This window comes from Rosa chinensis, chromosome 3 (assembly GCF_002994745.2).
Source record: "Rosa chinensis cultivar Old Blush chromosome 3, RchiOBHm-V2, whole genome shotgun sequence".
Taxonomy (NCBI): Eukaryota; Viridiplantae; Streptophyta; class Magnoliopsida; order Rosales; family Rosaceae; genus Rosa; species Rosa chinensis.
In genome coordinates, this window is record NC_037090.1 from 690,944 (window position 1) to 703,496 (window position 12,553).

Genomic DNA, 12,553 nt, shown 5'->3' on the forward strand with positions numbered 1-12,553 from the left:
CATTCCTATCTTACATATCAATGTAAAATGGTCATGATGGATAAAAAAACAGAACAGGCAGATTCTACCGGTGGACTTGGGCCAGCTAGTAGAATTCCCAATTGGGTTTGCCACATCAAAAAAAGAAACTTCTTTGGGCTTTCCAACTGAACCCAGGCCCTCCCTAATCCGGGTCAACCCGGTTGCATTTCGGGCATCATCACTAACTCTCGACCCCGTTCTTCTTCTCCAGTTCTCCTCCTCCTCCTTCTCTCCACAGATTTACGACCACTCCGATTCTCCCAGATCCACCTTCACATTTCCCTCTCCAGGGTTTATCCAACTCGCTCCGAGTCAACTCACCCCAACTCGCTCCCTCCCCCCTAACACTACTACATGAGCAGCAATGGTTCTAAGAGAACGGTGACGACGGCCATGGACTCCGTGAGGTCCTCCCACACCCGATCCAACTCCATATCCGACCCGAATTCCAGCACCAGCACCAGCCAGAGCCTCGCCTCCATCCTCAACAACCCCAATGCCTCCGACTCCTCCTCCTGGGCCGCCTGGTGGTCCTCCTCCGCCTCCGTCGCCCCGCCCGAGTTCCTCCCCCTCCTCCCCAAATCCGCATCCGACTCCCTGACCCGATCCGACTTCCTCCCCTACATCTCCTCCATCTCCGATCACTACAACCGCTTCGAGGACATCCTCAACCACGTCAAGAAGGAGAGCCTCGACTTCGACTCCATCGGCGGCCAGGGCGAAGCTCTCGTCGCTTGTCTCCGCGAAGTCCCCGCCCTCTATTTCAAAGAGGACTTCGCATTGGAAGACGGCGCCACTTTCCGGTCCGCCTGCCCCTTCTCCGGCGTCTCCGAGAACCTCGTCCTCCAGGAGAAGCTCTCGCATTACTTGGACGTGGTGGAGCTTCACCTGGTGAAGGAGATCTCGCTCCGATCAAACTCCTTCTTCGAGGCTCAGGGCCAGTTGCAGGACTTGAATGTGAAGATCGTTGAGGGATGCAATCGGATTCGGGAGCTTAAGGAGACCATTTTGCTCCTGGATGTGGATTTGGTCGACTCTGCTAGGCAGATTCAGGAGCTCAATGTTACCAGGAGTAATTTGTTGGCTCTTCAACAGAAGCTGAGGCTGATTCTCTATGTCAATCAAGCTCTTTCGGCGCTCAAACTGGTATTCCATTGCGCTTTGTCTCTTCGGTTTAGTAATGCATATCGATTCTTGTATGTTGATGACAATTGTTAGCTGTGTAGTGTAGAACTTTATCTCTTCGGTTTAGTAATGCATATTGATTCTTGTATGTTTATGACAATTGTTAGCTGTGTAGTGTAGAATTCTAGAGTTGTAGTTGCTGTTTTACGACTTTAGGGCCAGAACAGGTAGAACCTGATGCTAGAGATTTCTAGATGGCAGCGGCACTATAAGATGGCAATTTGCAATTGGTAATGTTTAGGTATATAAGACTTCATGCAACCTCATAGTTCAATCTCTGTAGCTTTTGTCTTGGTCATTCACTTCATGCAAAATTAGCTCCTAGTATAAGACATCGTGCTCGTTGGCACATACCAGTAACAGCCAATTGAAACAATGATATTTCGAATAAATCTTACCAAGACTCAATCTACGAAGTCTGTAAGGTTTTTTAGTGTTATGATTATTTTTTTTCCTGGCATTTCTTCTCTTCTCTTGGTGTTGTACAAGTACGTAAAGTTATATCCCATTCTCTATCTTGTGTTGTGATATTATACCCTAACCTTTTGTATTGAATTCTTGGTAGAATTAGAAAAATATGATTAAGAAATGTTTTTGATTATACCTGAAGAGCTGCATGGTAAGTTGTACAGTTATGACTTACGACTATAGGCAGCCACTTACTTGATATAAGTTGATATATTTTTTTCTGTCATACAGCTTGTTGCCTCTACAGATTGTGCTGGAGCTTTGGATGTCACAGATGACCTGCAGCATTTGCTGGTATTTTTTATTTACCCTTTCTTTTAGCTGCCACCACTTAACTAATGTACTTGAGATGAAACAGTCTACTGGACTACAGTTTCATGTTTCTTATTGATGTTTCTATATGTGTAATAGGACGGGGATGAACTTACTGGTCTACATTGCTTTCATCACCTCAGGGATCGTGTAGCAGCGTCAATTGAATCCATAAACAGGTACTTTCCCTTGATGGTGGCATTAGTTATGAAATGAATGAGCGAGACATTTGCATTGATTGGACAAGGGTTGGCAGTCATTAAATTCCATTATCCTGAGAATTTTAACTCAACAAAAGATTGTCTTCTTAAGGGAAATTAATTGTGTTGTGTTGTGTTGCAATTTGACATTTGCAATAAACATGCAATGCTGATTCAGTCTGATGAAAATATTGCTTGCTTTCTACCTAAATAAACATTCTGTCTTTGAGATGGAAATAAATGATATGAGACTTGTCTATAGTAACTTATTAAATTTATTCTTGTAGCATTCTTTCTGCAGAATTTATGCGTGCTTCAATACATGATGCTGGAGATACAGACTCTATAATTATATCTAAAGCGAAAGCAAGGGCATCCATTCTCATGAACGGGGAAGATGGTGAAGTAAGCTCAATTACATTTGCTTATTCACTGTCTGAAAGCTGTATATTTTTGGTTTAGCATGAGAGTCAAAACTCAACTCTTTGTCTCAAATCTCATAGTCTTTCTTTCCTTTATGACGAATTGAATTCTCTTCCTGGAGGGGTTGCATTGGCAAAACCATATTATCGAGTTGATTAATCTTTGCAGTTTCAGAACAATGCACTCACCAAATATTTTCCAACCCCAATCCTCTAATCCGTGAAACAAATGAGGCCGTAGAGTGGCTTCCCAAACTTCATTGTTAAGGGTCTGCATGTGTTAGTGCTATGTGGCTGCTTCAGTTTGAAGTTGTTCTCTTTTATGCGAATTTCATTAGCCAGTGGAGGATTCGTAGAAGTGAACTGACTGCTTTTATGTTGTTGTTTTCAGGTTAAGTTGGACGATGAAGAAACCTCCAATTATCAAGATCGTCTTCTTCCTATCATCATTGGATTGCTTAGAACAGTGAGTAATTATGGGTTGTTTAAGTATGAGTAATAATTTGCGGCTGTTGTTCATTAATATTATTCATGTTTTGGAAAACAGAGAGTTGAAGAAAGAAAAGAGAGTGAAAGAAGTTTATGTTCTGATATTGGAAAAAGGTGTTATATAGTTATTGTAATTTATATGCAGCATATAATATGGATAACTTTGTTGGGACTTGCAAGAATGTTATGATGGAATAATCTTCACCCCTATGTACGGATTCAACTCTCAGTTGGTGTTTCACATGCTTTTACAACTGTGCATGTGCATTGTGAATTTGTGATGCTGTTTTTTTTTTTTTTTAAATTTATTTATTGTTATTATTTTTATGTCTGATGGTATCCTTTTCACTTTCAGGCTAAGCTCCCTTCTGTGTTGAGGCTATATCGTGACCAACTTACGGCTGATATGAAGACTGCTATTAAGAATGCTGTTGCAGAGCTGCTTCCCATTCTTGTTTCCCGACCTCTGGAATCCGATTTTACACCTGGAGAGCGAGTTGCAGATGCAGACGGTGAGAAATCTGTTATATTGTTTCTTTTCTTCTCATATGACTGAAAACTTTGCTGATACAAAATAAGTGGTTGAAGATATATTATTAGTCATTATGTTTTCTTTGTGATCAGATTTTGTTCTTGTATGCAAGACTGAAAACTTGCATGATACAGGCACATTTTTTTTCCTTTTCTTTATAATATGTACTTTTCTTTAACCTTTGAACACTTGGTGATGTAGGCATAGGTGCGTCACTTGCAAGCAAGTTGAGGAGCCTGTCATCTGAAAGCTTTGTTCAACTTTTAAGTGCTATTTTTCTGATTGTAAGGGTATGTGTACTAGACTATGCTTGCCTAACTTTTTTTATGTTTCTTTTTGGCTTGGACTGGCTGTAGTTTTTTTTGTTGAATTTCCAGTACACTTCCTGTTTATAATGAATGACAATGATTAGGGATACAAACAAGTTTTTATCCTTTGTGAACAAGTTAAGCTGAGCTTGAAAATTGATTTGGCTTGGGTTCTACAAACTATTCAAAAATGCAACCCTCTTATTGAGTTTAAATTATTAAGCAGACAAGTTCAAGCGATTGCTAACTTTTGATCTATTCCTACTCTTCTCAAAATTAATTTTGTAGATGCTACTCTATAAACAAACCTAAGCTTTTTACCATATGAATCTCTGCTATGTATACCTTAATTCATTATGTTTCTTGCACAGATGCTTTGCTTATGTACAGCACACGATATCGCCTGTTGTAATTTAAATAAAACTGACAAGTAGAAGCACTTCAAATTTTCTTTTTATTTAGATCCTGGAGCACTGAGTTCGATTTATGTGTTTTAGCCTGTCATTGTCGTATTTGTTATTATTAGGGACCTGTAGATTTTATCGTTAAATGTCTAAAGAAATGATACAGGTTTCCTTTATGTCTACATTTTAAAAACATAGACTTAGTTTAAAGTTTGAGTGAAGCGGTTAGATTCATTGGGGATTTAAGAGTCAATCTGTTGTGGTGGTTGTGATCAAATGTATGGGTTGCACATATATAATCTCTTTTGGGTACATTTTTAGTTGTGCAATCACTAAACAGATGGAAGTATAATAATTGAGTGAGATTCTTCAAAGTTCGTGCCTACTCTTTTTTTTTTTTTTTTCCATCATGAATCGCTATTGGAGTGTGATGTCATATGATTTATTTTAGTGAATGCAGGCACATCTAGTACGGTCTGCTGAAGTGAAGAAGGCTATTGAGTGGATTATGTGCAACCTTGATGGTCACTATGCAGCTGATTCAGTAGCTGCTGCACTTGCAATTGGCGCTGAGGCTGCAGAAACAGCTCAAGAAAGTGATGGCCAAGGTGGCTTGCTCGTGTCGTATTCATCTCCTAGAGTTGCTGCAAAGGCCCTTTCATTCCAAGGAAAAGCAAATGATGCAACAAGTCCTTCTACTACATCTAAGAACTTTAGGTGAAGTCTGGTCTCTTGATCATGTTAGTTCTTCGGCATTAGTCTTGTTTCTAACTTGGACTCCCGAAAGTTCCCATGATTAAAAACCTTGTATATATTATTTAAGAAAATCTCCTTTGTCAATCTAAAAGTAGAAAATATGATTTATGCTCTATTTAACTTATTCAAGTTTAATAATAGTGCTCACCTAAGGGATGGTGGTTTCAAGATGGGTCTAGATTTCAGAATACTATGTCTGAATTGTTTGTCCCTCAAAAGTGTTTTCCAATTCCGAATTGGCTGTTTTATTCTGTCATATGTTCCATTTGAAGGTTTGGTTTTGATAGTTCTAATTTTGAAATGTTGCCAAAGTTATACAATATTCTGAAACAATGTGATTCTAAACAGAGCTGATGTGTTACGAGAAAACACAGAAGCCGTTGTTGCAGCATGTGATGCTGCTCAGGGAAGATGGGCAAAGCTACTTGGGGTTCGAGCTCTTCTTCATCCGAAGTTGAGATTACAGGAGTTTTTGAGCATATATAATATCACACAAGAGTTTATAACTGCTACAGAGAAGGTATTACTTTTTTTTTATTTTATTCCTTTTTCGTTACTTTTTGTTTCCTCTTCCATATTTTTTTTTTAGCTTTATGATTAGACAGCATCTCAATTTGTGCCAACCCTATTCAGGTAGGGGGAAGGCCGGGATTTAGCATCAGAGGAACACTACAATCACAGGCCAAAGCCTTCCTCGATTTTCAGCATGAATCACGAGTTAGTTCTAACTGTGCTTACTTGTATATAACATCAGTTTCACCTGGTATGGTATTTTAAGTTAACTGCTTTGTTTTTCGGTATTTGTAGATGACCAAGATTAAGGCAGTGCTAGACCAAGAAACGTGGGTGGAAGTAGATGTTCCTGATGAATTTCAGGTTATTGTCAATTCATTATTTTGTTCTGAAGCATTGGTAGCCGAGAATCTGGATGCTGGCCATGGTAGTACGGAAACAAGCTACAATGAGGTGGATACAGGACCATCAATTACAGAAAAGCAAATTAAGCAAACTGATTCAACTGAATTATCTACGGATATGACTGGAAACAATAAGTCTACATCTGCTGATGGAGCTGAAAAGAATAAGGCTGATGTTACAAATTCTGTGGCTCAGCACAACCACAGCAACATGAAGGAGAGGGGAAAATCAACTTCCCAAATCTTATCTTACAAAGGTGTTGGTTTTCACATGGTAAACTGGTTAGTATCCTTGTTTAACTTTGTTGACGCTCCCTCTCCCTCTCTCCCCTTAAATGTGCTTATGTTATCCTGCTATATGTCTGCCGATACTATCTTTTTCGTAACACTAGTGCTGTATTTGGAGTTCCATTCTGCTGTATAAGCTGTTAACTCCGTGTTCCTTCAATCTTTGTTTCCCTCCAGTGGGCTGATATTGATGAAGATGTTGTCGGAGTATATTGATATGAACAATTTTTTTCCAGTACTGTCCTCAGAAGTTGTTCATCGTATCGTTGAAATTTTAAAATTTTTCAATACAAGAACATGTCAGCTTGTTCTTGGTGCTGGTGCCATGCAGGTAACACTTTCCCTCAGTAATCAGTTGATATTGCGCTTACAATTTACTTTATGAAACTGCCATATAGATAATTGAATATGGTCATTGAAGATTTCCTTAAGTATCTACTGTTCTTGTATGTACGTGTATTCAAAAATTAAACTGTTTCTCTGACTTTATAAGTAGTGTTTGGTCTCTAACTCAGCAATCCTTTCAACTATTAGAAAACTCTTGATTATGTAGGACCTTATGAGTCATCTTGATCATTTTCATTGTTCATATTTTAAAGTAGTAGAATAGTGCGTACCTTTTTGATCCTTTGGTTAGTTCTGATTTGTGTACTAACCAGATCGTATGTGGTATTGCAGGTATCTGGTTTGAAGTCGATCACTTCTAAACACTTGGCCTTGGCAAGTCAAGTCATCAGTTTTACATATGCTATTATTCCTGGTAGGTGATTATAACTTACAGTTATTCCCCAAGACTTGGGTGCCTATTCTCATATGCATGCATTCACTTTGATGTTTTTGATTTCTGTAATAAACAATCGTTGTACTCCATAGACTCAGTGTCTGTTATATCTTCAATCCATATGTAATTTCTAATCAGAGACATAATATATAGTCTACTCGTCAGTAGTACTATATGTATTTATCTACATTTATTTCTGCTTTGACCATGGAGCTTTTGTTTAAATATCCTGACTTTAATTATTTTCTTTGCTTCAAGAACTCAGGCAAATTCTTTTTCAGAAAGTACCTGAGACAAGAAAGGCAATGTTGCTATCTGAAATTGATCGAGTGGCTCAGGTTTGTCCTCTTACATCGTGTAACAATGTCAACCTGGTTCCACATTGTTTATTTTTGTTTGTTATACTCATACCTGTGAAGCAAGTAAGGGAACTGTTGTGCCATATGAACTTTTCACATGCGTGTATTTTCTGTTCACATGTAAGAAGCAAGAATCAATTACTGTTTCTGATTGAAAAAACCACTAATTTGCTTGATGAAGTTGAAGATGATAGCTATCAGTAAAAAAAAAATGTACTGTTTGTACTGTCTTCTTTTTTTCTTAACTAAAATTAATCTATGTTTCTTCTAAGGGAAATAAGACAATCATGAGTCATAGTTATCGTTCTACCTTTTCTTTATTATTGTGCTAGTATATCTGTTTGTAATATATCCTCTAATATCTAAAATTATTCCTGGTCTTCTTATTCAATTTCTTTTGTTCATTTATGACTTGATTTCAATTGAAAACAGGATTATAAGGTTCATAGAGATGAAATACATACAAAGCTGGTTCAGATCATGAGAGAAAGGTTATTGGTTCATCTACGTGGGTTGCCTCAAATTGTAGAGAGCTGGAATAGACCAGAAGATGCTGACCTACAGCCCAGTCAATTTGCTCGATCACTTACCAAGGTAAATGCCATACTGACCCACCTCTAATAAGTGTTGGTTTTTGGCAATGTCTTTGTCTTACACGTTGTTATGCCTTCCCGACTCATTGCCAGGAAGTTGGATACTTGCAACGTGTTCTAACTCGAACTTTACATGAGGTCGATGTTCAAGCAATTTTCAGGTAAGTCTCATCTTTAGCATGCAATTGATTGTTGAGATTTGGGATACTTGAAGTACCTTTTCTCTTTGCCGCTGTACCCAGTAACTTGTAGTAAGAACTTACGTCCTCTCTTTGGGATCTTAATCCTAGCTAAAGTATGTGGAAATAAACTCTTGAAGAGAACACAACAAATTTGGGTGGCCCTTCTGTAGCATTTCTTGTTTCCTTTTTCCTTTCCGAGCACTCATTTAGACCAAGAGTCTATTTATGTAACTGGTTGTGAAACTCAGTCCTACAAAACTAATGATCAATATCGTTTCTACTTTTCAGGCAAGTGATTATAATTTTTCATTCACAAATTTCAGAAGCATTTTCCCGCTTAGAGATCAGCACACCACAAGCCAAGGACAGGTAATACCCATTCAAATTGATCCCCGCTGCATGTGTACTCTTTATCCTGTTTAGTTTAACAGATCGTTTCACTGTCTACCAGGCTCTGTCGTGATGTTAAGCACATTCTTGGATGCATTCGATCTTTGCCTTCTGATAAACTGAGTGAATCTGGTACGCCAAACTGGGGTCAACTAGATGAATTCTTGGTGCAGAGATTTGGGTCAGAAGCTAGTTAAGTGTTGTTGTAAAGTGTAGCAAATCAATTGCTTCTTTGGAGATAGCTAATCAAATTTTGAGGATGTCAGAAGCCAATTTCGGTCTGTGCATTTCCCTTGTACAATTTGATTGAGGTAAGGGCATATTCTCCCTCTTTCTACTGTCATGTTCTATGATTAATTTCTTGTCAAACACTTACTTGAAAAAGTTGGACAATGAATAATCACAACCATTCTATTCTTTTACATTTTCCTTTGCTTACTGGATGACCTTTTTTTTTTTTTTTCTTTGGCTTTTCCAGGTTTTGCATTTTTTCTGAGATGTATAAAGTCCTGTAAGAGATCCAAATATTTGACAAGAAGATTCTTGAGACCAGAATTTTTTTTTTGTACCAGTCACTGTCACTTGAACTACAAGTTGTACTTACTAGGCTCAGTGTTTTGTTCCCCCGATTGTAATGGGTTAAAGATGAAACCAATTGAGAGTTTTGATTCGGTGAAAGCACATTCATTCTGTATCCCGCTGTTGAGGCGCTTGAATCACATCTAATTGTACCAATACTCGAATTAATGCATAAATGCTTTTCCTGAATAGTGGTCAGTAAGAGCTCAATATCCTGTACCTTGCTTTGTTATTCAACTCACCGATCCTTGAGATAACAAAACCGAATCATCTTAAAAGAACTCTCCATCAGATCCAGTTGATTTTCAATGTCCAAATTGCATTGTAAGAAAAATGCCACAGTCCAAGTAAAAGAAGGCAAATTCCAGTCCGTCCCTCGTTACACTAATAGCAGTTCGTTGCGTTAAACATGTGTGGCCTAGTGGTTGAGCGTCAAGTTTGAAACTCGTTCGATCGACGAAGCTGTTGTTTGTGGCTACGGGGAGGAAACATTGTTACAAGACTCTCCCACTGCGTATTAGTCCTTGGTTGAAACTTGAAAGTTTTGGGATCTGCATGGAAACAGAGGTCGTAGTAAACACGGACGCTTAGATACAAAATATATAGGGGAACAAAACGTGTCAAAAAGGGGTCCAAGACCTTGTCACATATAGACATATAGTTCAATCGATTAGTCTTTTGCTACCTAGAGACTCCAACAACTAGTTTTGACATATTTGTTTACTCTAATCTAACCAATGTGTTAATTCAGATGTGGCTTGTGTCAATTCCAACGTGGCAAAAGACATATTGTAGACTCTGTCAAATTTGACAGCCAAGAGAACTGTCTTTTATTTTTTTATTCTCTCTTCTCTCCTCTCTCTTCTCTCATCTCTGATCTCTCTCATTCCTTCTCTTCTTCGTACCCAATATCCAGATTCCAGAGTTCCAGACTAAAGCAAAATCAAGAAGGAGAAGAAGATAGAGATTTCAACAACACCCACTTCCTAATGTCTTGGGTTTTCCAAAAACAGCAAGAAACAACTATTTCCCCAATCTATCAAAGCCCTAATTATAGCCCCAGATTGTCTTCTCTTTCTCTTATTCTCTGTGATTAGTGGCTTGTACGAAGGACCGGTTGCAAATCCACTGGCGGCAAAGCTCTGGGGAAGCAACTCCCCACCAAAGCTGCTTGGAAGTCAGCTCCGACAACCGCCGGAGTCAAGAAGCCTCATCGCTCCAGAAACCGACCTCCATGAAATCCAAAAGTACCGAAATAGCACTGAGAAATATGGGTATATGAACTAGAAGCTTGTAATTGGAGTGTGTATCTTTTGGATATTCAAGTAATGGAACTTTTGGTGTTCATCTTTTGTTGTTGGCTTGTTGCCCATCAAAGAAGAAAAAAGAAACGCAAAGAAGAAGTTCGCTCTTCATAAGAGATAGAAAAGGAGGAGAAAAATAGTTTTCTTTTTGTTATAAATTTTTTAAAAAAATAATAAAATAATATTTAAATATAACTAATCCATTAGATTAAAAATTTGTCAAAATGACGTAACACCTCATTCTTCAAATTCAAATTTGACACAAGTTTTTTAACCAATTCATTGGAGATGCTCTTACCTAGCGTTCTCAAAAACAAAGAAACGCAGGGAGAACGACAGCTAAATTGACCAGAGAAACAATGGAGAACGCGGCGGTGATGATGGACTTGCCGGAAGGCTGCATAGCCAACGTGATCGGCCTAACGACTCCTCGAGACGCGTGCAGGCTGTCGTTGACTTCGACGGATTTCAAGTCGGCGGCGGACTCCGACGCCGTTTGGGACAAGTTCCTTCCGCCTGATACCAGTGAGATGCTATCCCGCTCCGAATCTGCAATCGACGCCAAATCCAAAAAGGAGCTTTTCCTCACTCTCTCTGACAACCCCATCCTCATCGACGATGGCAAGATGGTAAAAATTACTTACTTCTACGTTTGGCTTAGGATCATGAATTTTATTTTAGGCTTTAAGATCCATAATTTGGTGTACTAGAATGCTTGAAATTTGATAGGTTAGAAATTAGAAAACTTTTCATTTGATGATCCTCATTCGATTCGCATCATATAAAATATGTAGAGCTTTTCACTTGACAAATGGAGTGGGAAGAAATGCTATATGATAGCTGCAAGGCGCCTTCGGATTGCTTGGGGTGATACTCCTATTTATTGGACATGGAAATCTCTGCCCGAGTCCAGGTCCGAACATTTCTTTCACCATCCTTACTTGTAGTTATTAATCAGGCTAGCTCAATTACTGTACTTGTTAGGCAGCACATATGAATATTAACTGTTGCATACAATAATGATGTACGTCGTCGAATTCGATCAATAGGTTTAAGGAGGCTGTCGAGCTTCGTCTTGTATGTTGGCTTGAAATCCGTGGGAGAATTGAGACACGCATGATGTCCCCATCCACGACGTATAAAGCGTTTCTGGTGTACAAGTTAACGGGAGACACTTATGGACTACACTGGCCTGCCGTGGTCACAGTTGGTGCAAGAGCTTATGGGTTTGATTATGAATGCCCTGGTTTGAAGGAAATAACTGCAGGCATTAAGCGCACAGTGTTTCTGGCGCCCCAAAGAGTAATACAAAGTGAGCTGGAAGCAGGAAGAAGGATGAGGCCCAACCACGAAATCAGTGAAGCCAAATTTCCGAATGAAGGGAGGGGGGATGGGTGGCTGGAGATGGAGCTGGGTGAGTTTCACTGTCAAGGAGACGAAGACGGGGAGTTGGAAATGATTTGTTGTGAGATTGAGACTGGTATGAGTAAGAGGGGTCTCCTTGTTCAAGGTATTGAGGTCAGACCCGAGAGGGAGTAGATCATGGATATACATATAGTGATTGTCAAGGTTGATTTGCTAGGGCTAGCTGCCCTGTGTTATCTTCATGTTCTTGCACGTACCGGTGGATACATGTATTCAAATTTCATAATCTAAAAAGGGAGGGTTTGATTTTGTGAAGCTATATCTGTTTGTTAAAATAAATTAGCTAGGTTCAGACTGAGATTGTGCGAATGCTTTTACTACTATATCCGGAGCCAGAACGCTTTTACTACTATATATATATCCGGACCAAAACATTTTACTTTTGAAGTTGTTGCTGGATATGCTTTTAGCATGCAGACGACGGTGTATCGGCTGGAGCCCAGCCAACTAATTAAACAAGTTCTGTATCATTTTCCTTCCAAATTTGAATGGCTTGCTTAGAATCCTCACAGTTGCTTCTCCTGATATTTCATGAAGCTTAAATCTTCAGCTGCACATTAACCTTGTTTTCTTGTTTGGCTTACCCCTTATTGCTACCTTCTATGTACTTCTCTAGCTATCGTCGTCTAGCTTTGTAA

At 39.0% G+C, this 12,553-nt stretch overlaps 2 protein-coding genes across 2 annotated transcripts; both read left to right on the forward strand.

Moving 5' to 3' along the window:
* The first annotated feature begins 213 nt into the window (after positions 1–213).
* Positions 214–9,379, forward strand: LOC112192321 (vacuolar protein sorting-associated protein 54, chloroplastic). The gene is made up of 19 exons (XM_024331983.2): positions 214–1,167; positions 1,906–1,968; positions 2,086–2,165; positions 2,474–2,591; positions 3,000–3,074; positions 3,453–3,609; positions 3,831–3,919; positions 4,802–5,058; positions 5,446–5,617; positions 5,731–5,814; positions 5,905–6,296; positions 6,480–6,633; positions 6,981–7,062; positions 7,342–7,421; positions 7,875–8,036; positions 8,129–8,196; positions 8,506–8,586; positions 8,669–8,918; positions 9,086–9,379. The coding sequence occupies exons 1-18, from the start codon at positions 376–378 to the stop codon at positions 8,802–8,804; spliced, it is 3,042 nt and encodes a 1,013-aa protein (XP_024187751.1). The 5' UTR covers positions 214–375; the 3' UTR covers positions 8,805–8,918; positions 9,086–9,379.
* Positions 9,380–10,757: 1,378 nt separating this feature from the next.
* On the forward strand, positions 10,758–12,174 carry LOC112192322 (putative F-box protein PP2-B12). Its single transcript, XM_024331984.2, has 3 exons — positions 10,758–11,119; positions 11,285–11,403; positions 11,540–12,174. Exons 1-3 carry the CDS (start codon positions 10,850–10,852, stop codon positions 12,027–12,029), a joined length of 879 nt encoding a protein of 292 aa, XP_024187752.1. The 5' UTR covers positions 10,758–10,849; the 3' UTR covers positions 12,030–12,174.
* Positions 12,175–12,553: the final 379 nt, after the last annotated feature.